The 26,915-nt window shown below is 38.6% G+C and overlaps 1 protein-coding gene across 30 annotated transcripts in view; it reads left to right on the top strand.

Annotated features, from left to right (window-relative positions):
- Positions 1 to 26,915, top strand: part of SDCCAG8 (SHH signaling and ciliogenesis regulator SDCCAG8) — a 243,024-nt gene that overhangs the window by 168,556 nt on the left and 47,553 nt on the right. For 24 of the 30 annotated variants that reach the window (XM_055582141.1, XM_055582140.1, XM_055582139.1 and 21 more), the window contains exon 16: positions 7,244 to 7,375. In XM_055582141.1, coding sequence (XP_055438116.1) covers positions 7,244 to 7,375 — 132 coding nt within the window. Of the gene's footprint in view, positions 1 to 7,243; positions 7,376 to 7,539; positions 7,787 to 7,832; positions 8,079 to 18,581; positions 18,736 to 26,915 lie in introns of those variants that run through there. The other 6 variants (XM_055582150.1, XM_055582143.1, XM_055582147.1 and 3 more) reach the window with 6 other exon arrangements.

Raw genomic sequence — 26,915 nt, 5'->3', positions numbered from 1 at the left:
TACAGGATTTTGGTGGGAATTAGAAATTTAGAGAGGAAGATATAGGTATACACATAGCACCTAACATCATGCATGGCGCATAAAAGTATACAGTAGGTGCTCTTGCTGTCACTGATGGCATCATTTTAAGGGCCTTGACTGGCCATGAGGATATCCCTTCACTAGCAATTATTGCCTTTGCCAGGGTCTGAGTGCCATAATTTGCTGACAGACATAAAGTCTATACCACAATGGAAAACCTTTCTGAAGGCAATGCAGGATCAGGAAATTGTAGATTTGGTTGTGTTTCAGGTCCTGCTCTGGACTTTGTCTTGTAAATCTGAAGAGTTAAAATATGCATCTACTGTAACTTTATAAGTTGATTACAAACTAAAACCTAGCAAATAAATAAAACTAAAATAAAGCTAATTAAAAAACTAAATAAGTTGTAACTTATTATCATTACAATGTTTTAGGGCCCCTAAAATTTACAAAATATATGTTTTGTGTGTCTCACAAGAAATTAGTAGATAGGATCAGTTGTGTTTGGGGGTTTCTTGTTTGTTTACTCTTAATTTCTCATCTCACTCTGGCTTCCTACATGAAAGACACTCCATATTTTGATACTATCTTTGTTTTGAAAACATCTATAAAACTTGTAGGGCTCCGAGTATTTCTTTTAAAATAGAACTATGAATTTATGAAGCCCTGTAAAGCTCTCCAGTAGTGAGCCTCTATTTCAGTTCAGTTCAGTTCAGTCGCTCAGTCGTGTCCGACTCTTTGTGACCCCATGAATTGCCACACGCCAGGCCTCTATTTACTTCTGCTAAACTTTTGGGATAAATAGTCCCCGCCCTGTGCTTTGAGATGAGGAAATCTTGAAGTTTTTCGACTGTTCTAAGCTGTTGTCATTGTGAAAGTGCCATCTCCAAAATCATTATTTAAACCATAGGATAATTTTAATCCAGGTTTTCCTTAGAGTACCGCAGTAAAACTTTTTCCTGAAAGTAAGTGTATTTATTTCATGTTGACGAACAATTTAAACATTTTTTTTTGGTCTGAGAATTTTATGTTATTCAAAATCCCATACTAAATATATGGATCCATGCCATTTATAAGCCTTTTTTTTTTTTTTAAATCATAGAACTAGTCCTTTGACTAGAGCCCCTGAAGAATCACTGGGTTAGCTGACAATGCAGGGGAACCACTCCCAGACACTCCTACTCTTTACCCCTTCCACATACTAAGCTGCTTTGTGAAAGTGTTTAGAAATGGTTCCTCCGCCTGTGTGTATGTTATATGTGTTTTTCCCGAAGTAGACGTAAGTCGCATTATGGCAGTGCTTATTGCTTCTGCTGTCTGCAAGCCCTCCACAGTGACGAGCCAGGACTTCCTACACAGTATGCCTTCCACACTGCTCGAGTGGTGTCTGTAACCCCAGGTTTTGTGAATAGCACATCTCATTTTAAATCTAAAAGTGAACCGCCAATTTCATGCATTTTATGTAGTTGTTTTTGACCATCAGACAAGAGCAGTGATTCCTTTTTGCTTTTAATTGGCACCAGGCAGACATTCTGGCTGATTTTAGATGAAACTCACATAAACTTTAGCTCCCTTTGTCTTTATTCCCCAGGACTCTGAGAGCTTATTACAGTGATAGGCTTGTTTTCAAAGTTGATACATGGAGATATTTAAATATCTTTGGTGCAACTGTGATTTTTTTTTTCTATTAAAGTGAAGGATGTGTTCCCTCTCCCAAAGCGCTTGGATGAATCAGCACTAAAATGTTTGCAGTGCAGTTTGCAGTGAAATCTACAACATGCCTTTGGGAAGAGCTCAGAAAGGTTGGGCACCGGCTAGAAGGGACCCTCTGCCAGCTGCAGACTGGGGATCCAGCATGTGCTGAGTTTTCACCTCTCAACACTTTGGCCCCACTGAAAAGAATAGGACATAGAACATAGAGCATAGAGCATGGGGTCTACGTGGTTTTGCTTCTCTTTCTTTTCTATCATTGTCACTTTCTGGGTTGCTAGGCTTGTGGATTGATGTCTAACAGTACCCATTGTGTATTTGTGATTTGCGTTTTGTAATTAAGAGGAACAATGGGAGTCCATTGGGTCTCGTTATATATAATGGTTGGTTTAATTTGTTTCACTTCTATCTTGTTAATTGTAAATTGATCATTAAGATTTGAATTCTAATCTGTCACCAGGGTTGTGGGTTTTGAGGCTAAAGCAATGATCCTGGTTTTAATCACTGATGATGAGAAACAAATTTTACAATTTTGGTACATATTGCAGTTCATATATTTTAACACTGTATTTTATGGTGTTATAAATATTGTTAAATGACTTTTAGTGTAGTTTTACTGTGTGGACTATAATGTATAAATTATATTACTGTTTTGGCAAGAGTAGGTATCCAACTGTGTGAGTTTAATTGAAGTAAAGAACACACACCCGGTTGAACTATTTTTTTTTTTCCCGTGCATGTTTAGATGATGTTAGTTTGGGATGCTACAAAATTATATTATACAGGAAGAAACTGATATGGCCTCTGTTAATTATTACCAAAAGTTGAATGAGTCTCTAAAAGAATAAAAAATTAAGGGGTCATGTTTTTCCTTAAAAAGCAATCACTGTAATACTAATTATAGTAGTAAAATATTATACTTCATGCAAATGTAATTACACAATATAACTGCTATATAAAAATGCAGAGAGAAGTTCATGCTTCCGTAAAGCCAGAAATTACCTAAATTTTCTATGAAAATGGATTAGAGTCAATTTTCTTTTTATATGACGCTAGGATAGTCATGCCACAAATGTAATCTCAAGCTAACAAAGAAGCTCCTAAGTTTACTCTAAACTTTGCAAATGGCTAGTTCTTTCAATATGTCATGAATTAAAGACAGATAAAAGATAATGAACATATACATGTACCAAATTTTTATTGAACATTAGAAGTTGGTAGGCAAATTACTACTATAAACAAACAAAAAAACATACACATAAAATATGCAAAGCAGAAAAATACTGTAGAAATAAAATACCTGGTAGTAATATGTACTTTACAATTAACATCTATATTTTTGAAATTATATACATAAGATAAACTCAATATCAGGCATTTATTTTCCTGTGACATTACCATCCAGCTAACTATTGTTGACTTTGGACGTATTTCTTTTCAGTCCTTTTCCATGTGTAGGTATATGTGTATGTTACCATACATTTATATTATGACATCATAGTGTGTGTGTGTGTGTGTGTGTGTAGTTGCATCTTGCTTTTTTATTTAATATTATCTAACGTACACTTTTCTATATCAGTAAATACTGTGGAAACATAGTTTTAACTGAATTATTTGTGTGCATAGTAATTCATCAAAATTTTAAACTATTTTTAAATGTAATGAATAATCTAATAATAATTTTATACCTAAATCTGAATTTTTTCATGATCTTTTTAGTTGAGATGTCTGAAAGGAGGATTGCTGGTCCAATACTATGCACCCTTTTATGGCTGTTAATGTGTATGACTTTGCTTAAGTACTGCACTAAATTCTGCTCAGTATATGTATGTGCATACCAGTATGTGACAAAAAGAAGTGAGAGATTTTTATAAAAAGAAGTGAGAGGCAGTGTGGCACAGTGGGTGGGGCAACCCCTTTAGAGTTGCCAAATAGTGTTTGTATCTGGGCTTGGCTAATAACCATTTGGGTGACCTTAGGCAAATCATTAAATTTCATATTTACCCCACAGAGAAAAGGGAATAAACAGTTACCTTGTAGGATTAATTGAGATCATAATGGAAGGATGAATTCCACACCCTGGTCTAGTATAGGCATATAACAAATGTTTGACTTTTATTAAAGCCAAATTTATCTGCTTTTATTAGGCATTTCTTTGAATAATAGGGAAATTGAATATTTTCTCAATGTTTATAGACCATTTATGTTTATTCTGTGAATATTTTTCATATCCCTTGTACTTTTTTAATTGGAATTTTGATGAAGGTGGGGAATAGTGATTTATTATATAATGCTTCTAATATTCATTCATCTCATTTTTTACATCCCCCTTTTTTTTTAACTTTGAAAAATTTGTCCCCACTTCTTTTTGTTTCTTATGAACCTTTTCAGAATCAAAGTGACTTTATTTTTTGTCTATAAATACATGTTCATTGTAAAAATTCAGAAAATAAAAGGGAAAAAATAAATTTCTAATCTGAACACCAAGAGATATTATTTTTTATTTTACAAGATAGAATTACTTTATGCTGATTTTTAATATTTCCCTTTTTTACCAATATGTCATGTTTTGGGTCAATATATATGATTCCCTGGTGGCTCAAACGGTAAAACGTCTGCCTGCAATGCGGGAGACCCAGATTTGATCCCTGGGTTGGGAATATCCCCTGGAGAAGGAAATGGCAACCCACTCCAGTACTCTTAGATAGCCATATTATCAGAATAGCATCTTGATAGTTCTTTTTTCATGTAATGTAACTAATCATCTGTTGATACATTTCTGGGTTAAGTTTTATTATATTAGGTTGCAGAACAAGGTTGGATCTAGAAACAGTGTTACAAGGAGCATTCTCATGAAAACATGTTATTTGTGCATAAAAGCTTTATATTTTTATACTGTAAAATCTATGCTTCCTTCCTGATTTTTCTTTTAGTGACTGTTTTTTTTTTTTCTTTCTGGGGAAGTACCTGAGAATAGATAAACATTCTTCTGCATTTTTTTCTAATCTGGTTTAAGGGTATTTTTGGTCCTTTAGGAATTTTAGTGCATATTGTGATAGAAAATGCTAACCTTGGAAGAATACTAAATTAACAGCTTTATATAACTGCTCCTAAACTCTTTTATATTGTATGTGATTTTGAAAAGAGAGACAAGTGATTATTTACTTATTTAGACATTTTAAATATAAGTAAATTGTTATTAGAAAAAGTAAATGTAGATTGAGTTCCTCACCTGAGCTTGAAAATGAGATAATCCTTGCCCTCATGCGTAATCTAGCAAGAAGGATGAGGCAGAGAGCACAGTTCATGGGAATAAATTATAAGTTAATGTATGCATAAAAGCTAGAGGTTTCAAAAAATATGCTGACATATTGAGAACTGCACGTATTAATCAGAACAAGCTTCCTTTGCGATGAAACTTGAACCAAAGTAAAAACAAAATGAGGAATGAGTTGAACTAAAGTGAGACATTGCTTTTTGCCATGTGAAGCAGTTTGGTCCTTGAAGTAAACTCCCTTAGGAAATCCCAGTCTTTTCCAGGGGAAAAAAAAAAATTAAAAAGGCTATTGCTCCTAATGGAGGAATTCTTTCTTTGGAGGGAAGTAATTTTACATCAAGTGTCTTATGGGTTGGCCAAAAAGTTTGTATGGGTTTTTCCAAATGAGCCTTTTGGCCAACTCTATATTTAAACTTCAAGAAACAAACTAGTTGTCAACTACTCGTATTTTAATATGCAAAAGTTTTAAGCTTTCAGTTCTAACCTATGAGGCAGTGCAGTATGAGGAAAACGGTGGAGCGAGAAGTAATGTTTAATTAAAGCAAGGGCAAGGATATAATTTTTCTTGAATAGATGTCTTTCTTATCTTCAAATTTTGGGACTTGAAATAGCCACCCAAGACACAGAAGAGGTAGCATATTTCCTGACAGACATCAACCATCATCAAAGTAGATATCTGTAATCCCAAATGAAGTTGGTGAAGAATGAAAGAAAATTGTTAGCAAATGGAGGAAGAGGAACCTTAAATGTCTGCAGACAAGGTTGCTTGTATATGAGGCAAGCTGATCTGCTCTGAGGATCCCAGAAAACCTTAGAAGGCAGGAGTGGAACATAGGATTGAAACCAAAGTTGACAGTTCTGCCCCCTACCCTATGCAGCCAGGGGACCATCACTCCTCCACCCAGAAGACTATGGGCTTCCTCTCTGAAGAGATTAAACCAGCAAGCACTGGTTTAAATAGCTGTACTGAAGTTAGAATAGAGGAATTAATTGAAAGTCTACATTCTGAAGGAGACTTGGGTTTGATCTCTGAGTGGGGACGATCCCCTGGAGTAGGAAATGGCAACCCACTCCAGTATTCTTACCTGGAGAATCCCATGGACAGAGGAGCCTGGGGGGCCCACAGTCCATGTGGTCTCAAAGCAATGACAAAACTGAGTGACTGAGTACATACAAGCATGCTTGTATTCTGAAAGGTGAGAACACCACCCCTCTATTTCCAATCAGCTCCTAGACCACTGATGGTTAGTGTTGTACACAACAAGCAGAAAACTGGAGAATCCTTCCTTTGAGAAACAGAATGGCCACAGGGGAAAGAATTACAGATACTGATACTATTGGGAATCTCCCATCAGAAAAGATGGCTCACCACTCAATCACTCCACACTAAAGCCCATTCATTTAGGGAAAGTATGTATATATATACATGTATGCTCAATCGTGTTCAACTCTTTGCGATCCCATAGACTATAGCCCATTAGGCACCTTTGTCCATGGAATTTTCCAGGTAAGAATACTGGAGTGGGTTGCCATTTCCTTCTCCAGGAAGTCTTCCCCACCCAGAGATCGCACTCATGTCTTTTGTGTCTCCTGCATTGGCAGGCAGTTTCTTTACCACTCATGCCACTTAGGAAGCCCCATATAAATGTACACATGTATAATCGTAGTATACTCCTTAGATAACAAGGACCAATATTTATGTAGTTGTTGTAACATAAAACTGATTAACTACAACTGAAATAGTAATTACATTGACAATCTAGATATAAGATCAGGGAGCAGAGAACCACCATTTTTAAAAACTATATTATTTTAATCTTGTGCCATTAGTTACATCAATTAAAAGAAACAACTCTTTTTCGTAGAAATTAGGCCTGGGGTTGTTCCTGTAACAGCATGATAGCTTGCCTGTAATAGATACTCGGTAAACATTTGGTAACTTAATAGTAGTCTTTTTAAAAATGGGATTTGATTATCATTTTGCCTTGTTCCTTGAAAAATCTCTCTATTAGAGCAAGTTGTTATTCTTTTATGTGCTACCACTTGAGTTTCTGCAGTGTGTATATCCATCTACTAGGCATTTCATAATTTCTGCAATATTTTATTTTATGTAAAATAATATTATTGACACATGTTTAAGTGTAGAGTTGAAGGAAATGATGAGGTTATACAATAAAAACATGCTCTGGTAATAAAAACCTTTAACATCTGTTATTTCTGTTTACATCTCTTTAGATCTGAAATAGCTCAGCTCAGTCAAGAAAAGAGGTATACATATGACAAACTGGAAAAGTTACAGAGAAGAAATGATGAATTAGAGGAGCAGTGTGTCCAGCATGGGAGACTACATGAGATAATGAAGCAAAGGTAATAAATACTGTATCATCAACTGATGGGCCACATGGTGAATGTGTTTGGTTCAAAAACAGAATGGGAATCGCTCTGGAAGAAATAGAATTCATGGTTACTGTGGTACTCAAGGAGCATGCTCAAAATCTAATACTTTATATATTTATGTTTTCTCAATTTAGGTGGTTCTTATTATACACAGAGAGGAGAGCACGTTCCCTGTTTACTATTCTCTAAAGACACAGAAGTATGTTTAATATAGAATACTGTAGGAAAACTATCTACCTTTAAGGTGGAAGTTAGTAAAGTAATATGCAGAAATTTCAAAACTTCTCTTCTAGAAATTAGGTTTTGTATGTTTGTAAAGTAAAGCATGTAATAGCCTAAGAAAATTAGATGTCTTAATCAGAGGTAGTTGTTACTGTTGTTTAGTCAATAAGTTGTGTCCAACTCTTTTGCGACCCCATGGGCTTAGCCAGCCAGGCTCCTGTGTACATGGAATTTCCCAGGTAAGAACACCGGAGAAGATTGCCATTTCATTCTCCAGGGGATCATCCTGACCTCAGGATCAAACCCACATCTTCTGCATTGGCAGGCAGATTCTTTACTACTGAGCTACCAGGAAAGCAAATATATATTTATTTCAAATAAAATGTTTTTACTTAAAATTCCCCTCTTAATTGTATTATGTAAAATAATGAAATAATTTTAAAATTTCTATGGGTTTCATAAAACTATATACTTCTGTGAAGGGGATTTTTAGAATCAAAATAAATCTGGAGATACTAAAGCAGACACAGAGGCAATGTAGGTGTCCTGAGTGTAGAGGAAGGTTGGGACATCAAGCATTGATCAGGAGTTAATTTTGGACAGGAAAGAGTTACTTCCTACACTGCTGTATGTGTGGTTGAAAAGAGCATGTGAACTGTTGAGTGCAGGTTTATGGATATGGTGCTGGTAAAGTAAGCTGAGGCCAGAATTTGTTTGTTGTGTACTTATTAGTCAACTATTTTGTACCAAGTCACTGTAGTTGGCCAGGAGATAGAAAAATAAAAAGGGTCTTCAACTCTGCCTCTTCCCCATAGTTGCAAGCTCCCCCTCTATTTGAGCTGGTCGAGGCTGTATGAGGCCAGAGTCCAGGGCAGCCGTGACGCCACCTGCCATCTGGGGGAGGTGACTTGTGGCTGCTCTGTGCCTCCTGAAACCCCAGAAGCAGAAAGGAGGGATGTTCTGGGGGACAGCCACCCTTGGCAGCCTGAGCAGGAGTTGGTTGCCTGGAGGGTTGTTTTCATTTATTTGTTTTGATCTCCTGTTTTCTTGGTTTTGCATAAACCAAAAGTTTTTTGATATTAAATCTGGGGTGTATAGTGATCAAACTTTCCCCATTCCCGAGGTAATTTCTTGACTTGATCTTTCCTCATTAAGAAGAGTAATCAAAATATACACTAAAGTTCCCTGGGTAGTGATGGTCAGAAAAACTGCCGAAAATTATAGGTCATTTCTGCAGTTCTTGTGGACAGTGTCAAAATCTATTAAGTGAATGTTTTAGAAGTACTGCAGGGTGGGTTTTAGAAGTCAAAACAGCTTACTGAGAATGCCAATGCATATTTCACGGGCCTCCACGCCTCGCGGAGCTCCTGTGATGCTGCACAAGCACCAGTAGTTTGACTTCCCGTGATCTGGGGGAAGGACATTTAGTTCATACTGCGTTACCAGTGTTTCACTGACGTCATCCTGCTCTTCCAATACTGCTCTTCTTAATTTTAGCTAGAAGATAATCTCAATTTAGTTTCACGATCATTGATCTCACTTGTTGTGAGTTGTTTGCTAACCTCTTATAATGCAATACTTCATATTTGCAACAGCAGTGTATTATTTTCCCAAGAAATATGCTTCACGTCCTGTATGAGTTGTACTTCAGAAGTGAATCATCCGTCATCTCTTTTGCTAAAGCAAATGTATGTATAATCCCCACTTCCTATCTGTCCGTCACCGCCACCAGTTTTCTTTAGAGAAGTGCTCCTTTGGTGATGAACTGCTTGGGAATCTATGTGTTTAAATAACTGACAACATAGTTTTTAAAGTAAATTAGCATAATTGATATGTTATTTTAGATTTATATGCCATTATTTTATAATATCAAATTGTAATCACTGGAATGTAGTCCATATGTTGCTAGGAAAGAAGCTCATTTCAACTCTGTTTGAAATGCTTCTTTGTTATCACTAGCTTTCATTTTGCTAGACTGTGGATTAGGTAGCCTGCTTCCCCTAAGGGGTCTAAAGACAAACAATCTGAGAGTATTGTGTAGAGGGAAAAAGGAAGCTACACAAACCAGAAACAGCTTAGAAAGAGTGACCCTTCCCCACCCCCCAGATTGTACAAAATTTATGTCAATTGGGGTCAGCAACCAATTTCTTTAAAATCCAATTATTCTGTGCATTATTGGCAAATCCCTAAGAGGACTGGAAGGCATTTTCAGTTACATTTTATTGGTAAGACCTGAAATCAGATGCTTTCCTCCCAGTAACAGAGGAAGTTCTAGCTATAGGAGTTAGATTTTGATCTGAGGGTGAATAAATTATATAAAGCAGGCTGTGGAGTTGCTATAGCTAGAACAAAGCAGACAGTATCATAACTGATCACCTGGGAGAAAATTAAATGAGAAATATACCCAACAAAAGAGAAGGAGGGAAATGTCAGGCTTTTTGGTATAATTCATGCTTCTTAGAATAGGCCCAATATCCAAGGAAGGGGAAAATACTCTTTCACTTATTTCTGTGTGCATGCATGCTCGTTCATGTCTCACTCTTTGCAGCCCTTTGAACTATAACCCGCCAGGCTCCTCTGTCCATGGGATTCTCCCGGCAGGAACACTGGAGTGGGTTGTCAAATATTTATTGAGTGCTTATTATATAGCACTGATGTGCTTGGATAAATCTGCTTGTCCTGAAGACATCCTGCCCTTATGGAACTTCCATTTGTTTAACTACATTCTGGTTCTAGTCCTCTGCTTTTTAAGACCTAAAACTGAAAGTAGAGAGACCGTATTGTTGACCTAAAACAATAAAACAGCCAGTTATTTTACTAGCAAAATAGGTTAATTTGAGAACAGCAAGGATATACAATTCAGGACATGTAATTCAGGACATGTAATCTGTAGCACACCACAGGCAAGTCCAAATAACAAAGGAGAAGAATGTTATTTTCTAGAAAAGGAGTTGGTGGAGCTGTTATTAAACAAAGAGTTCATTGGAGGAGAGTGGGAATTTGAAGTAGTGGCTTTTCATTGGCTGAGTTGTGACAGTCTCTAAAGGGCCAGGTTGTTGCCTGGCAAGGAGTCTTTTTTTCTTTCTTTCTTTCTCTTGCTGGGTTAAAGTAGTAACCTTCTACCTGTTGGAGATACAAAGTATGTCTTTTCCTCTTGGGTTTGGGCCTGACTTGGAGTGGTAGGGCTTGAGAGTTCCCACTACTGGCCTCCCAACTCCATTTTAAATAAGATTTCTATTTACTAATTTTCACAGTATGTACAGTGGTTAAGAGCATGCATCCTAGAAGAAGGCTTTCTTCCTAGATGTGAGGTCAAAAGCAAATTCCTTAAATCATAAATTTAATCTTTCTTATTTCCTCACTTTATCACTTTCATTATCTGAAAAATGCTACCTTATAAGGCTGTGATAATGGCCTAAAACAACCCCTGAAAACTCTTTAGAACAGTGTCTGTGTCCACAACAAATGTTTCCCACTATTAATCATTCAGCATCCTTCATTCAGCATACTTACCAACTCCTTAACATATACACCAGGTTCTGTTCTAGATTTTGGACATCCAACAGAAACTTGAGAGGCAAAAGTTCTAGAAGGTAGTTTATTTACATTATGGGTTAAATAGGCTATTGTGAAAGCAGTCTGTAAAACAAAATACCGTGTTTACATGATGTTATTTCTAAGGATAAATGCCTTCTGAGTTTTCAACAGCTGATTTATAGAACAACATTTCAGACCATACTTGTGATATGCCTATGATATTCCAAGTGTTTGTGAGCATATGAATGTATGTGTGTGTTTGTTTAGAAAAAAAGAATGTATCTCCATGCTTAAGATCCCTAAAAATGTCTTCCATATATCCCATGTAAGCCTTTCTGAGTCAATTCCTTCTTTAAAGCCAGATTTATCATTTTGGTTTTATCTTTTAGGTAGATTGAGGACTTTTGATTAGCATTTTTGTTATCCTAACTCTTATGATTTAAATTGTGATTTATGCTTTCAAGTTAAATATGATTCATTTTTCATTTCTGTGATCCCATTTGTTGTATTGCTTTTTAAACTTCCAGTAATTTTGAACTTTGCATGTTCAATGTGAAAACTTAAACTAGATTGCTTGGTTTGTGCTATATTTTGTATTTTCTAGCTTATTAATATACCCTGATTTTATTAATATTTATTAAGCACTGAGCATACAAAGGCTTTGGCATAGTCAATAAAGCAGAAATAGATGTTTTTCTAGAACTCTCTTGCTTTTTCCATGATCCAGCAGATGTTGGCAATTTGATCTCTGGTTCCTCTGCCTTTTCTAAAACCAGCTTGAACATCTGGAAGTTCACGGTTCACGTATTGCTGAAGCCTGGCTTGGAAAATTTTAAGCATTACTTTACTAGTGTGTGAGATGAGTGCAATTGTGTGGTAGTTTGAGCATTCTTTGGCATTGCTTTTCTTTGGAATTGGAAAGAAAACTGACCTTTTCCAGTCCTGTGGCCACTGCTGAGTTTTCCAAATTTGCTGGCATATTGAGTGCAGCACTTTCACAGCATTATCTTTCAGGATTTGAAATAGCTCAACGGGAATTCTATCACCTCCACTAGCTTTGTTAAGGCCCACTTGACTTCACATTCCAGGATATCTGGCTCTAGGTGAGTGATCACAACATCGTGATTATCTTGGTTGTGAAGATCTTTTTTGTACAGTTCTTCTGTGTATTCTTGCCACCTCTTCTTAATATCTTCTGCTTCTGTTAGGTCCATACCATTTCTGTCCTTTATTGAGCCCATCTTTGCATGAAATGTTCCCTTGGTATTTCTAATCTTGAAGAGATCTCTAGTCTTTCCCATTCTATTGTTTCTATTTCCTTGCATTGATCACTAAGGAAGGCTTTCCTATCTCTCCTTGCTATTCTTTGGAACTCTGCGTTCAAATGGGTATATCTTTCCTTTTCTCCTTTGCTTTTCGCTTCCCTTCTCTTCACAGCTATTTGTAAGGCCTCCTCAGACAGCCATTTAGCTTTTTGGCATTTCTTTGTCTTGGGGATGGTCTTGATTCCTGTCTCGAGCCTCCATCCATAGTTCATCAAGCACTCTATCGGATCTAGTCCCTTAAATCTATTTCTCACTTCAACTGTATCATACCTGAATGGTCTAGTGGTTTTCTCCACTTTCTTCCATTTCAGTCTGAATTTGGCAATAAGGAGTTCATGATTCACGCCACAGTCAGCTCCCAGTCTTGTTTTTGCTGACTGTATAGAGCTTCTCCATCTTTGGCTACAAAGAATATAATCAATCTGATTTCACTGTTGACCTACACATGGTGATGTCCATGTGTAGAGTCCTCTCTTGTGGAAAATTCTGAAAGAGATGGGCATACCAGACCACCTGACCTGCCTTTTGAGAAACCTGTATGCAGGTCAGGAAGCAACAGTTAGAACTAGACATGGAACAACAGACTGGTTCCAAATAGGAAAAGGAGTATGTCAAGGCTGTATCGAAGGCAATGGCACCCCACTCCAGTACTCTTGCCTGGAAAATCCCATGGACGGAGGAGCCTGGAAGACTGCAGTCCATGGGGTCGCTGAGGGTCAGACACAATTGAGCGACTTCACTTTCCCTTTTCCCTTTCATTCATTGGAGAAGGAAATGGCAACCCACTCCAGTGTTCCTGCCTGGAGAATCCCAGGGTCAGGGGAGCCTGGTGGGCTGCCGTCTATGGGGTTGCACAGAGTCGAACACGACTAAAGTGACTTAGCAGCAGCAGCCTGGTAGGGGTACATGTCTCCTCTCCTGCTCCCAGTCTTTCTCGTGAGCATCCAGTGGAAGGAAGCCTCTGGAAAAGTGCTAAAGAATGAGTGTGAACTCTTCTTGTCCTCTTGTGTCTGGGGCTCCCAGGAGTTCTAGACAATCACACTAGATGACCACCCTCTTAAAAATTGGTTAAAATGTTGCCTGCTTTCACCTTCCCTCCTTTTATAGTGGCTGTTTCTCTTTCCCACGCTCTGTCAAAGGTAAAACAATTCAAGTGTTTCTGCCCGTCCTCAGAGAGACACACTGCTTTTTGGAATTTAATTCACCTACTTATTGTCCAACCTCAGCTCTCTGACTGGCTCGAGAATAAATATGGCTTTGTTGACTATCTGACTTTTTTCTCTCGTTGTTAGGGTGAGAGTAACATTTTTGTGTGTGTTGCTTTCTGCATATTAAGAGGGCTTCCCTGGTATCTTAGTGGTAGAGAATCCACCTGCCAATGCAGGAGACACAGGCTCAGTCCCTGGGTCAGGAAGATCTCCTGGAAGAGGAAATGGCAACCCACTCCAGTATACTTGCCCAGAAAATCCCAAGAACAGAGGAGTTTGGTGGGCTACAATCCATGAGGTCACAAAGAGTCAGACATGACTTAGCGACTAAACAACAACATATTTAGAGAAAGTAAGACTCTCAGAAATTAGACCTGGAAGGGTCTTTCTCTTGAGTCATGTAAAAATGTTTGAAACTTATGCTGAGCACTGTGAGAAGGAGCTGTTAAAGGATTTTAAGCACGTAGGAGACTGGGGGTTGGCATTTCTGTGATGTTAACCTTTTAAACATCGTGGTATTTATCTCCTACTTGGTGAGCTAGAAGGGCCCCTTCATAGCTTTCTGCTTATCATTTCCCATCTTTAGTTTGTTTCTGATTTCTGAGTTTATTGACTTTTTCACCAGTCATTTTTCTTACACTATCAGACTACTTACATTTCCATGACTTATTATATCTTTTCATACCTGTTTTTAGATGTTTTAATTAACTGGGTAATTTCAACTATGACTTCGCCAATCCCTTCACTTCTGCTGTCCCAGAACTTGAGCAAGGATTAAATGCTAATGTATATTTTAGTTGAAACCTAGGACAGTGAGAGTGAGGGAAAGGAAGGAAGGTGAGGCATGGAAGAATGCAAAATCGTGTAAGGCGATGTTACTATACCGGCAACTGCCTTATAATAAGCCACAGAGTAACAGCCACACAGGCTGTTTCTGGGCAGGCTGTACAGAGAAACTGTTCCTCCAAATAGCTCACTGAAGGAAGGAAAGGAGAGGGAATTTATCTGCCCCACTTCCATCTCATGTCTCCCATGGGTCCAGAATTTTCATCATGGGAGATAATTCCCCTGTACTTCATATTACATTTATCAGTCCTTTTAGCTGTTGCTTCAGAAGTCAAATCCTAAATTCTAGAAGTTGGCATGTCACTGGACTCTCAAGTGGCAGGAGGAACCTGAGACTTGAGTTATATGCAGTGAGCCTCGGGTGGCAGAACCAAGAGGGTTCCATGAACTCAAATAACTCAATAGCAGTAGCAAGGGATTGAGCCCAGGAAAGGATGGCCCTGAGCAAATCTGATATATCTGTCATGGAGAATATTAATAACATTAAATAATGTCAACCTCAAGGCCAGCCCTCGAGAAAACCTTCATTATGTGCATCTCCAATCATTTCAACTGCTTCACTTCTATTCCCTTCCAGAGCCATCAGTTACCATTCACTGGTTATGAGCATTCTTGCAACCATGTCTTCGTTAAATGTCTCTCATTTCCTTTGCTTCATTCTCCTCATGGAAACTCTACCTTGGCTTCTGCTCTCCAAGCAAGCCTGGGCATCACATTGCCACTGGATGTGTAAGAGGCCCCTCAGTACATGCTAACGGACACACAAACCAGAGACAGCTGCTCCATCCTCTCCAGGATCTTGGAGCAATTAGTATTCATTTCTATTTCTTTATGTTCTTTTACTTTCCCCATTTGTGCCATAAGGTTATTGCAAGCAGGCCTCATGTCTTCTGTGGAAACCCAGCAAATTATAAGGAAAAGAACCCTGGATAAGGAGCAAAAGCTCAGAGTTTGTGGGCCAACCATGTCACCTGACAATGTATGATCATGGCCAAGCCAAATAAATTCTCTCAGCTTCAATTTCTTCACCCATAAAATGAGGATTGAATACTATGCAGATTAGTAATGGGGATCTAATCAGAACATAGATGTGAAAATATTTGGAAATCATAAGCACTATATAAATATAGTACAGTATTAGTATAGTCAACTGTCGTGCCTGGGGATGTGTGCTCTTTGTGCCCAGCTTTTTGCGAGCCCATGGACTGTAGCCCACCAGGCTCCTCTGTCCATGGAATTTTCCAGGCAAGAATATTGGAGTGGGTTGCCATTTCCTCCTCTAGGGGATCTTCCTGCCCCAGGGATTGAACTCACATCTCTTGTGTCTCCTGCCTTGGAAGGCAGATTCTTTACCACTGTGCTACCTGGGAAGCCCAGTCAACTGTCTTGTAATCATAGTATTATGGAATCACAGTATTTGTTAGGTAGATGGGACTGTGATCTCTAACACAGCACTACATTTTTGTAATAAAAGAATCTGCAGCAGAGAGGCATTGAGTAATTGAAGTATTGGATCAATTCTATTAAGATAATGTTGTTGTTCAGTCACTAACTCATATCCGACTCTTTGCAACCCCATGGACTGGAGTATACCAGGGTTCCCTGTTCTTCACTATCTCCCAGAGTTTGCTCAAACTCACGTCTACTGAGTCAATGATGCCATCCAACCATCTCATCCATCTCATTGAGATAATCCTCATCTCCTATTTTTTTAGAGGGGGAAACTGAGTCTCCAAGAGATTATGTGACGTATCCACAGACACTTCACTAATATGTTGCATTTCTAGTCTAAAAATGCAAGGTTATCTAATGCTGGAGCCCATGATTCCATCAGTGTGCTTCAGTACCTCTCCAAGTTTCCCCGAGAAGCCAGCACCTGAGCCGGCCCTGGGCTCCAGGTCTCCGGAGTCCCAGGTCACAAAAGCGCTCCAGCAGATTTTCCCATTCTAAGTCATGAGTGACAGTGTGGCATCTAAGAGTCAACGTCTCCACTAGTGGCTTTCAGGCTCATGTGCTTTAGAAATCTCCCCAGCTTATGGCAAGACTAAATGAGCTTTTAAGAAGATTCTTAAATTACTAATAGAGCATGTGGTACCTAATAGTGGTTAAAAACATGCAGTTTCTGGAGCTTCTTGCCTGGATTCTAAGCCCAGCCCCACCAAGGAACAGGCTGTGGATGTTAGGCAAGTCTCCTCTCTTCTTGGTGATTCTGTCTCCTCAGGTGTAAAAGGAGGGAAGATAGTTCCCATTGCCTAGGGTTATTCTGAGATTGAAGTGAGCTTAGTGTCTGCTAGTCACATAGGAAACAGTGTATACCTTTGTCAAGTAATAAGCTCTTGGAATTTATTTTGCAATTCAGACTTAATAGTGTATCATCATTAAATAAAACAAAATAGAAACACAAAATATTCATAGCAGGTCTTCCTTTAAAACAAAATAAGCTGCCCTGATAGCTAGGACTGCAAACATAGCTCACTTTTCTCCCAGAAAACTCTCTGTCTTAGGCTGCTTTAGTGGAATTTTGTTCCGAGGCAGACCTTTTCCACGTGACCTGGGAGGGGCCATGACGTCTCAACTCAAAGAAGAGCTGCCGGGTTTTCAGCTCTGAGCAGCTGGGCACTTGGAGTTGAGGATGCATTTGCAGCCCTGTGGGTAGTATTCCTTTCGTGCTCTTTTAGTTCTGTCATGTTGCTCAAAAGATCAACATCCAGAATCAATAGAACCCTAACTGTGGGATCCCATGTTGTTTTTGACATTTCTTTGATCATTTTGAACAAAATAACTTCTAAGGTGATTACATAAGGAATATAATGCCTTCAGTCCTTTTTAAAGTGTTTTCCTTTGTTTAGTTCAACATTTCATGAGTTGGGTTGAGGAGGGCAATTTCATGCGTGTTTTTGTTTGTTTGTTTGTTTTGCCATGTATAACATGCAGACTGCTGGGGATGGAAATTTAGTAAGACTAGAGAGAAAATTCGGTTTTATAGTATCTTGATGATAGTGATATTTTCTGGGGTTTTGTTTTCTGTAGATTAATTGGTTTTAAAAATTACTAGTATATGAAATTGTGTGGATATGTGTGTGGATGTCCATGTGTGTCTGTTTGTGTCAATAGGGGCAGAACCATTTTCTCATTATTGCCTATGGAAAATATGCAGCAGTTTAAAGAGCATATATTTTAAAAGTATTTTGCAGAAATACAGGAAAGCGGCATTAAAGTGTCTTTTGAATCACTCATTTCCTTTTAATGCAAATTTTAATGTATATATGCTCGGCAAATGTCATTAAAAGAAAGGTGACATCCGTGTAGCTGATGCATTGCTGACTCTGACTGCTAAGTGAAGCTTAACCAATCCCCTGAAAATGTGGGACCAGGGGGGTGGATGGGCATTGAGGTGCCAAACATGCAGGTCATGCTGAGTTGTTCTCTAACCTGCAAATGCTGCTTATCTGCTACTTCTTCATCATCTTCCTCTTTGCCTGATACTGAGCTATAACTTTGGCTGTGTAGTAAGAAGTTCATCATATTATACCCAGGGGTGATTTTTATACCTAGCAACAGTGCTTCTTAAGGCTGAGGGTGTAAGAAAAAGATCTTATAAAGCTGACAGTTTTGGGCAGATATGTATCTCTACCTCCAGCACAACTGGTTATAATTTAACTGTGAAAATGTTGCAGCTATCTAGGTAGCAAACTGGGTGAGGTCTGCCTATGATTTTAAGTGTGGAATGTATGTGTCTGGCCTCATAGACACTAAGTGTGTAAGTGGAGAAACGTCAAGAAGTGCCTGTGTGGCATACTGCTGAGATGTGTCTACCTACGGCCGGCCTCCTGGGGCGGCCTTCTCTCGGACGTCCAAGGCTCACGTTCAAGTGTGTCATAGTGACCCAGGATTGCTAGGTTCTCTGTTGGACAAAGCCTTGATTTTTCACAGACAGCCTAATCTGTAGAAGGAAAAACATTAAAAAAAAAAAAGTATATCCATAAAAGTCCTTTCTACTAATCAGGAAATGAGTCCTTTCTACTCATTTTTTTTCAGAGAGGGAAACCAAATTACAGCCTCGCTATCCAGAATCTTCTAACACTGAAAGTCAACAGCTGATTTCCTCTTCATGGCGAATAGCTTACTAACTGTTCTGGACCACTTTAGGATTAATTCTTGCAATCAAGCAGTCCCTCCTGATTTATATAAATGTTTGGCTGCGTACCTCCGCAGTTAGAGCTATTAGAGTTTTTTGATGATTTGCTTGGCACATGTCCAGCAAAGTAGTCCATTAAAATTCAAATGCTTTCCCAATAATTGAGACAATCAATTTACATTAAACAAGACACAATTATAATTTCATGTACAATTTAAATTCTATAGAAAATAATCTGTGTGCAATAAAGAAGGACACTTATTTTGATGCAAAGGGATGTTTTTATAGTCGACATAAACAGATCATTCAAATTTTCAAAATAGTTCCCTCATTATCTGTGGAGTTAGAGGAACTCTATTGTGTTTTATTTTGATGTAGAAACAAGCTAGCTGCATGTTTAGTGGGCACTGTGACTTTCTCTCAGTGGCATTGAAATTTAAAGGGTTGAGGTAGATAGGTACTTGCTTGAGATATTAGTATGACTTGAAATTGCTCTCATAAAGAGAGCGTACAAAGAGGAGGCATGTTGAGTGAGTCCATTGCCCTTGTGCCAGCGGGAGTGAAATGCGCATCATGCATCTATCTTTACTTTTCTGCAACAGACCAGATATCTATTGCTCTGCCAGGGATTGTATGTTAGATCCTAAGAAAATCATTCAGTGGAATTCAGGAAGGATCCATATGATGGGCAATGAATGTTGACATGATTGTGTGCCTTTGTGCTGAAGAGTTCCTGGAAAACCTGTAAACCCCTAGCAAGTAGGCTCACAGACAGCCAGACTCCATGAATATGTCCAAATCCTCAGAGACTCTCATTTTTAAGCTCTCAGTAAGACTGGTATTGTTGGTCTGGAAATCTAGAACACTGGAGAAATCTTATTAGGAAGAATACAGTAAAAATAATGACAAGATAGGAAACAAATCCTGTCAGAGCCCGAGAATATATTTGGCTTCTGCTCGCTGTGTCTGTCTGTTTCTATAAACGGTCCAGAATAGAAACCGGATGTTTAAAATCTCTCTCCCTTTCACATGCTCTCCTCCCCCTCCTGTCTTCCTTCCTCTTCAGCATTAGTAGACTTACTATTTTTATTATTTTCTTATTTATATTCCTATTTTCAATATTTGCCATTTGTGTGGATAACACATTAATTCTTAATAAAATATTTTGTATTCTTAGAATAGCTGAATCATAAAAGAAAACTTGAAATTGATATAGACTCCAAAGGAACATATAAACTGAATATTGCCGTTTCTTTTCCCACTCACAAATGGCAAATGGTTATTTTAAAAGATGATGTGTACATAGATTTAAATCTCTTATCTTTGTATATGAGTCTAGTTTGTATTATTTTTGTTGGACAAAAATTGATTCAGGCATCATTCTAATTAAAATGAAAGAAATACCAAAACAATATGTTAGGCAGAACTCTAGCAATTTTCCTTTTATCTAGAAACACATTTTTGACAAGACTCACTGCTGTTAAAGAAATTCAGTTTTGATCTAAACTGAGTCTTGAGCTTAATTTTTCATTTTAGTTCTGTTGCAGAACTAATGAGTTTAAAGAAGGCAGCATTTGTTTCTTTCAGTATTTTATTTTTTCCAATCAGTGACTGTGGTTTTGCATTTGTCAAATTAAAATTAACACTGGGAATTATTTAAACAAGTTTACAGTACATGCTATTCCCAGAACTATAGCTTTGTAGTCCACTTTGGAAATATCAATTAATAAGGATAGTTTCTGCTAAAGTTTTTTATTATAGAGAGCATAGATACTTGAAGTATAACATCTTAAAGGCATTTCCCCCATTCTCAAATTATAAGGATGTTAATTATTAATTTCATATTGGCAACTTAGATCTTATTTGAATAAATTTGTATTTTCTTTTTTGTAATTAAAACTTCTAAAAATTCTAAATAATATTTGTTTTCTCAAGTAAATTTATTTACTTACTCTTGACATTAACAAAGAATTTATGTATTTTTCCTGAATATTTATGTTATATTCCAAATAAAGATTAACAGACGTTTTGAAGAACTCTGCTTGTTCTTCAAAATTCAGGCTGAATTGCATAGAATGGCATTTTAAATAAGCAGAAGAGACCCGAAAGATTATCTAGTCTACCTCCTTCTCTTATAACCTACCTCTCATCCTCCATCCCTACAAGGACGGAGGACGTTTTATAGATGAGAAAGGTGGCCCAGAGAGATAAGGTGATTTCTCAGACTCCAGTTCAGGTAACGACTAGAATCTATGTTTTCTGCTTCTGTGTGTCCTGCTGTACCCTCTCAATAATTGATGTGTTCCCAGAAGTAGGGCGATGGGTTAGTACTAGAAATCAAAAGGAAAATATTAAGTGCAGATAAACAGATGTTGGCAGGAAGTGGCTCATCCAGTAAGCTGGAGACCAGAAGTTGGATGATTAATTGAAAAGTCAGGAAGTCACAGCAAGTGACACTATGCTTAGGCCAAGACATCTTCTTCGTGCATGAACTGCCCTATTTGGAGTTCCATATCATTTTCCCTGGATAAATTATACCAAAATTGCCTCATTTGATTCACCCAATTTTGACTTCACTGAAACAACTGACGACATGAAGATACTTGAGAAGCAACTTCCGTGCAGAATTTGCTGTTTTAACGACCCTCTTGTTCTCGTACTTTGTCTTTCACATTTATCTCGTGCACACTTAATTTGACAGGCTTCTTTTAAACTCAGCTTTGTTGGTTCTTTCTAAATCATTCTACTTTGTTTTCATAGAATCAGCAAACTCATTTTTCAATAATCATATTTCTGAGTGCACTAGACACCAAGTTATACCTATGTTAGCAGCATGTACAGACTTGGGAAGAAACACAACAGACTTTGGGAAATATAACACAGCTGGTGAGAGCACAAACATCCAGTCGTACAGTAGGGTAGGAGCCAATGGCCGTGAGTATTGAGAATGCCCTGGACATCGTTCAGTACATTTAATAGAGAGGAAGGGAGAGTATTGGTTCATCAGGTGATCAGGGTAAGTGGCCTTCCATTCAAAGAGTTTCTGCTATACTTTGGAAGGAACAACTAGAGTCAGACAAGTGAAGATACACACCAGACTAGTTTTATAGGAGAAGCTGCATTGCATTCTCCATGCAGTTTCCCCTTTGTGTTAATACCAGAGAGGAGGCAACCAACCTGGAGGCAGAAGAAAGTTAACTTTCTTTGTTCCCTTTTTGCTTTCTCTTCGCCCTGGCTCTTAGGCCAGCTTCACATAGCCCAAAAGATGGGCAAATGGAGCATTCTTATACTCAGCGAATGTTCCACAACTTCTTGGCAGTAAAAGCAGTGGCCACTGTTTAGCCTAGAGAATTACCCCTCATGTACAGATTTTCAAGTGATTTGCTAGTCAGTTGGGGATCCTTGGGGATGTAGCCCTGCTTTCTTTAGGGGACTGATGTACTCTCTGTATAAAATCCTGGAAGAATTGCTCTCCTAGGAAGTTGCACAGCTGAAAATACAAGTGATTTCAAAATTGGTTTCAATAAATTTTTGTATTAAGAACCTATGTCTGGTTTTTAAAGGGTACTATGAATGCAATAAGTCTCATTTCTAAATAATGAATGAACAAATCAACAATTAACAACTGTCCTTTTTCTAAATTGGGTTATGAATATAATCCTTCAGCTTCTCCTTTTGTCATTTTTTTTTTGTTTGTGCATCCATTCCATTTTCCTTTCTTAATTAAATCAGTATTTATCAAGATGATGATTATATTACACATCCACTTCACAAAACACACAGTGTGCTATGGAACTGCCTCTTCACTCCCTTGCCCATTTGTTGCAGCACAGAGGGATAGGGCAGCATTTTTCAATGTTTTCTATGGACAGTCGGTCGTACAAAATGGTTTTTGAAAAAAGGAATGCTGTATGTTTTAGTCTGGGATATATTGCAAAGACTCCTTTTTCTCTGAAAAGTCAAAATACACATTCGTGTATTAAAAAGTCTTCATAAATCTGAGAAATTATTAATCATTTTTAAAGTTTAAGTTAGTTTAAAATAATACTATATATTAAAATACTTTGTCAAAATTTAAAACTTTGCAGATGGGGGTTTGAGGGTGTGGCATAAACTGCTCTGTAGGGCTGTTTTTGGAGACATGTCAATCTGCAGTTGAAAATGACCCACTGTAGCACTTCGTGGAGGACCTGCGTTATTTTATCATGGCCCTTTAATCACCTTTTGTCCCTTACTTTTCCTGTTCCAAACACGGTTTTTATTTTCACTTTTTCCTTCTAGACTCTAGTGTGTGGCATGAATACCACATCCATGCTTTCCAACCCCTAGGTAGGAAGAGCTGTTTGTCGCCGTTGCAGACAGCCACACTGCCGCACGGTGGGAGTCTGTTACCCACAGGTGAAAGTTGAGGTGTGATTATTCCAGGTTACGGAGGCCATATCAAGGAATGGATTTGGAAAAGAATAGTTCCTGGAAGTCTTGATTATCTCTATTACCATGTATCTTTGAATGCCTCACTCATGAGAAAGAGTTCCTTAAGAACAGGACCAATGTCCTAGTTATCGTTTCTCTAGTACATAGCCAAGGGCCAGGCCCCCAGAAGTCACTCACTAAATGAATCCACAGTCATTTTTGTCTTCCAACTCACCTTTTTCAGTGTCCCAAAACTGTAGAAGGGGGAAAAAAAAAAGAGAGAGACAAAAGCAGAGTTTGATGTGTACAAACAACTTAAAAATAATTTATAACCTCTTATCTACATCCCCACATGTGGAAAAACTGCTCAAGATATGTGCATCTAATTACTATCATTAAGTAATATAAATCTAATTTTTACTGCATAGTGATGCACAACCAGTGAGCACTCAGTAAATATTAATCACAACTATTAAGTATGCTTTGATCTCATTAAAATAAATGGAGCTCTCACTCTATTTAGGCCATTTAACTACATTGTGTTATTAGTTGGTCCTTATTTTGCAAGGTTTATAGGTCATGCTTAATGGAGCTACTTGTTAAGGTTGTTAGCAGTTAAACAAATGACTTTGACTTTATAAATTTTATGACAGTTATTTGGAATGGGTTATACATTTTCCAAGCTTTTGTTTTCCACAAATGGCCTGATATATTACAGAATGATTATTAAGATGCAACTTTGGTGACAATTTTTTTAATCAGCTAAAAAAAAATTAACATTTCATATAATGCTAGTGATTTCTGTATCATAGATGAAGGTGATAATGTAGAGTTGAGGCTGGGAAACACTTTTCTTCTTTTTACATGGCCAGGCAGAAGGGCCCTTAGAAGCTGATCCTTGGAAAGAAATGATCATTTCCAGCTCAAACCAAATATACTTAACTTCTCTATCTGTCTTACATTTAAATAATCATTTTTGTGACCTATATCTTGCAGTGCTCCAGTTTTCCCACATGGCTCTTAGAACATAGTAAGTTTTGCATTTCACAATGTCAAAATACTTATTCGCTCAGTTGTGTCTGACTCTTTGTGACCCCATCAACTGCAGCCCACTAAGCTTCTCTGTCCATGGATTTTCCAGGCAAGAATACTGGAGTGGGTTGCCATTCCCTTCTCCAGGGGATCTTCCCAACCCAGGGATCGAACTCTGGTCTCCCACATTGCAGGCAGAATCTTTACCATCTGAACTGCCTGGGAAGCCCACAGTTCTCATTTAGAATTATGCCACTGTGTTTACCTGCAAGGTTAACTCCTGCTAGGCCTGGCTGGGTCATAGCGGCCTGAACTCCTTTTGGCTTTTTGCTAGAACAGAGAGGCTTGAATGACTGCAAATGAGGTGGCCCAGACAGCCTCCCTTCACTCATGTCTACATTCCGATCATGGGGTCCTAGATCTCCCACTCTTCAATGTGGAGACTAAATGACCACAAGGATAAGCTGAAAAATGTGTCTGGGCCTGATCTGCGGATATTTCATATAAGAACAGCTTTCAGGGAAAGATCCAGTGTTCTTGCCTGGAGAATCCCAGGGATGGGGGAGCCTGGTGGGCTGCCGTCTATGGGGTCACACAGAGTTGGATACGACTGAAGCGACTTAGCAGCAGCAGCAGCAGCAGCAGGGGCAGGAGAAGGTAATGGCAACCCACTCCAGTACTCTTGCCTGGAAAATCCCATGGACAGAGGGGCCTGGTAGGCTGCAGTCCACGGGGTCGCTAGGAGTCGGACACAATTGAGCGACTTCATTTTCACTTTTCACTTTCATGCATTGGAGAAGGAAATGGCAACCCACTCCAGTGTTCTTGCCTGGAGAATCCCAGGGACGGGGAGCCTGGTGGGCTGCCATCTATGGGATCGCACAGAGTCGGATACGACTGAAGCGACTTAGCAGCAGCAGGGGCAGGACTAGTAGAAAGTTGAGCTATCCCTAGAAGCCAGCATTTCTCAATTCTAGGCAGTAACTCCCTCTTATGTCTACAGTAACTGTTTCTATTTTCTAGCTCTTAGAGCACTGATTTCATGGTGTTTTATGTTCTTCTCTTTTATTAGATTGTGAAGTCTTCAGTGTGAATCATGAGTTAGTCTCTGAAGTCTTGGTGTATAAAACTATGTTGAATTAATGAATAATTATCTAGAAATTGATTTTTTTTTTAAGTTTAAAAGCTGTTAGCCTAATGGTTAGGGTTAATATATGCTGATTCCATATGTGTCCTCTTTTTTTCCCCACCAGTCCATTAGGATTTGAACACATCTGGCTTTATTAGGGGCCTTCCCTGGGGGTTCAGAGAGTAAAGAATCTGCCTGCAGTGCCAGAGACCCAGGTTCAATCCCTGGGTTGGGAGATCCCCTGGAGAAGGAAATGGCTTATTAGCTATTTTAAACCTAGGGCTTCCCAGGTGACTTAGTGGTAAAGAATCTGCCTGCGATGCAGGAAACCTGGGTTTGATCGCTGAGTCGGGAAGATCCCCTGGAGAAGAGAATGGCAACCTACTCCAGTATTCTTGCCTGGAGAATTCCATGGACAGAGGAGCCTGGTGGGCTCCGGGTGTGTCCACTGGGTCACAAAGAGTCAGACATGACTGAGCAACAGACATACGCACATAACCTTTTAAAACTACAGAATGGTTTGGTCCATTCAAAACAAAAATAAACCAACACAAACAAACATGATTATATGATAGGAACTACAGGCCTTGGAAATATGTAAGATATATTGAGTAATCACTGACCTCTCTCTTGTTCTCTGGAGAAGGAGGTGCAAAGTCCTCACAAGTCCCATATGCTAAAGACTGTAGTAGAGATAGTCATGGAACAGTACAGGATCACTGAAGAAAGGCACAAGTCCAGTCTGGAAAATGTTGGGGAACTTTTTATAGAGATGGGATGCCAAGACTTCACTTCAGAGGGTGTACAAAGCTACAGGGGCTTCCCAGGTGGCTTAGTGGTAAAGAATCTGCTTGCAGTTCAGAAGACCCAGATTCAGTCCCTGGGTCGAGAAAATCCCCTGGAGGAAGTGGCAATCCACTCCAGTATTCTTGTCTGGGAAATCCCATGGACAGAGGAGCCTGGCGGGCTACAGTCCACGGGGTCTCAAAGAGTTGGACACAACTCAGCGACTAAGCAGCAAAGCAGAACAGTGTTTAGAATACAGCAGACACTCCAAAAGTATAACATTTTGAATGATTAGACATTATGAGGTAGAAAAGACATTTATTTTATTATCCCCACTTTTCAGAGTTGATTAAATATGATGTGACTTGAGAAAGTGGGAAATAATCGAAAGCATTCTGAGACTGGTTTATGCTGTCTTGTCACAAGATTGGTCTTGAAGCGGGGGTGGTCTTGGCACCTGACTGGACATCTATCTCCTTGTCTCTCCAGCTGGACTAGTAGTCACTTAAGCTGTTTCTGACTCGAAATTTCACTCTTGGCTGGCTCAAGGCCCCAGCCCAAGTCAGCAGGGCTCCCAAGGTCTCCCAAGAATGTGCAGCATTCCTGAGTTTGACCTTCTCTGGGCTTCAACTTAATCTAGTTCATTTTGTTTTTGAAGATAATTCGTTCCATGGAAACCAGACAAGGTGCTGTTTAAGTAGTAGGCTGATGTCTCAATGTAACATATTGGCCCACTGAGATCTACAAGAGTGTGAATCACAAACCCGCCTCTGTACTTTTCTGATATAGTGTGAATGTTTTGGATGTAAGAAAATCCTGTTAAGAATGATCAGGTTATCTCATTTTGCCATCAGTTGTATCTTGTCATGTTAAG

This window comes from Bubalus kerabau, chromosome 5 (genome assembly GCF_029407905.1).
Source record: "Bubalus kerabau isolate K-KA32 ecotype Philippines breed swamp buffalo chromosome 5, PCC_UOA_SB_1v2, whole genome shotgun sequence".
Taxonomy (NCBI): domain Eukaryota; kingdom Metazoa; phylum Chordata; class Mammalia; order Artiodactyla; family Bovidae; genus Bubalus; species Bubalus kerabau.
The sequence above is the reverse complement of the archived record's forward strand: the minus strand, read 5'-3'. Positions and strand labels throughout refer to the sequence as shown.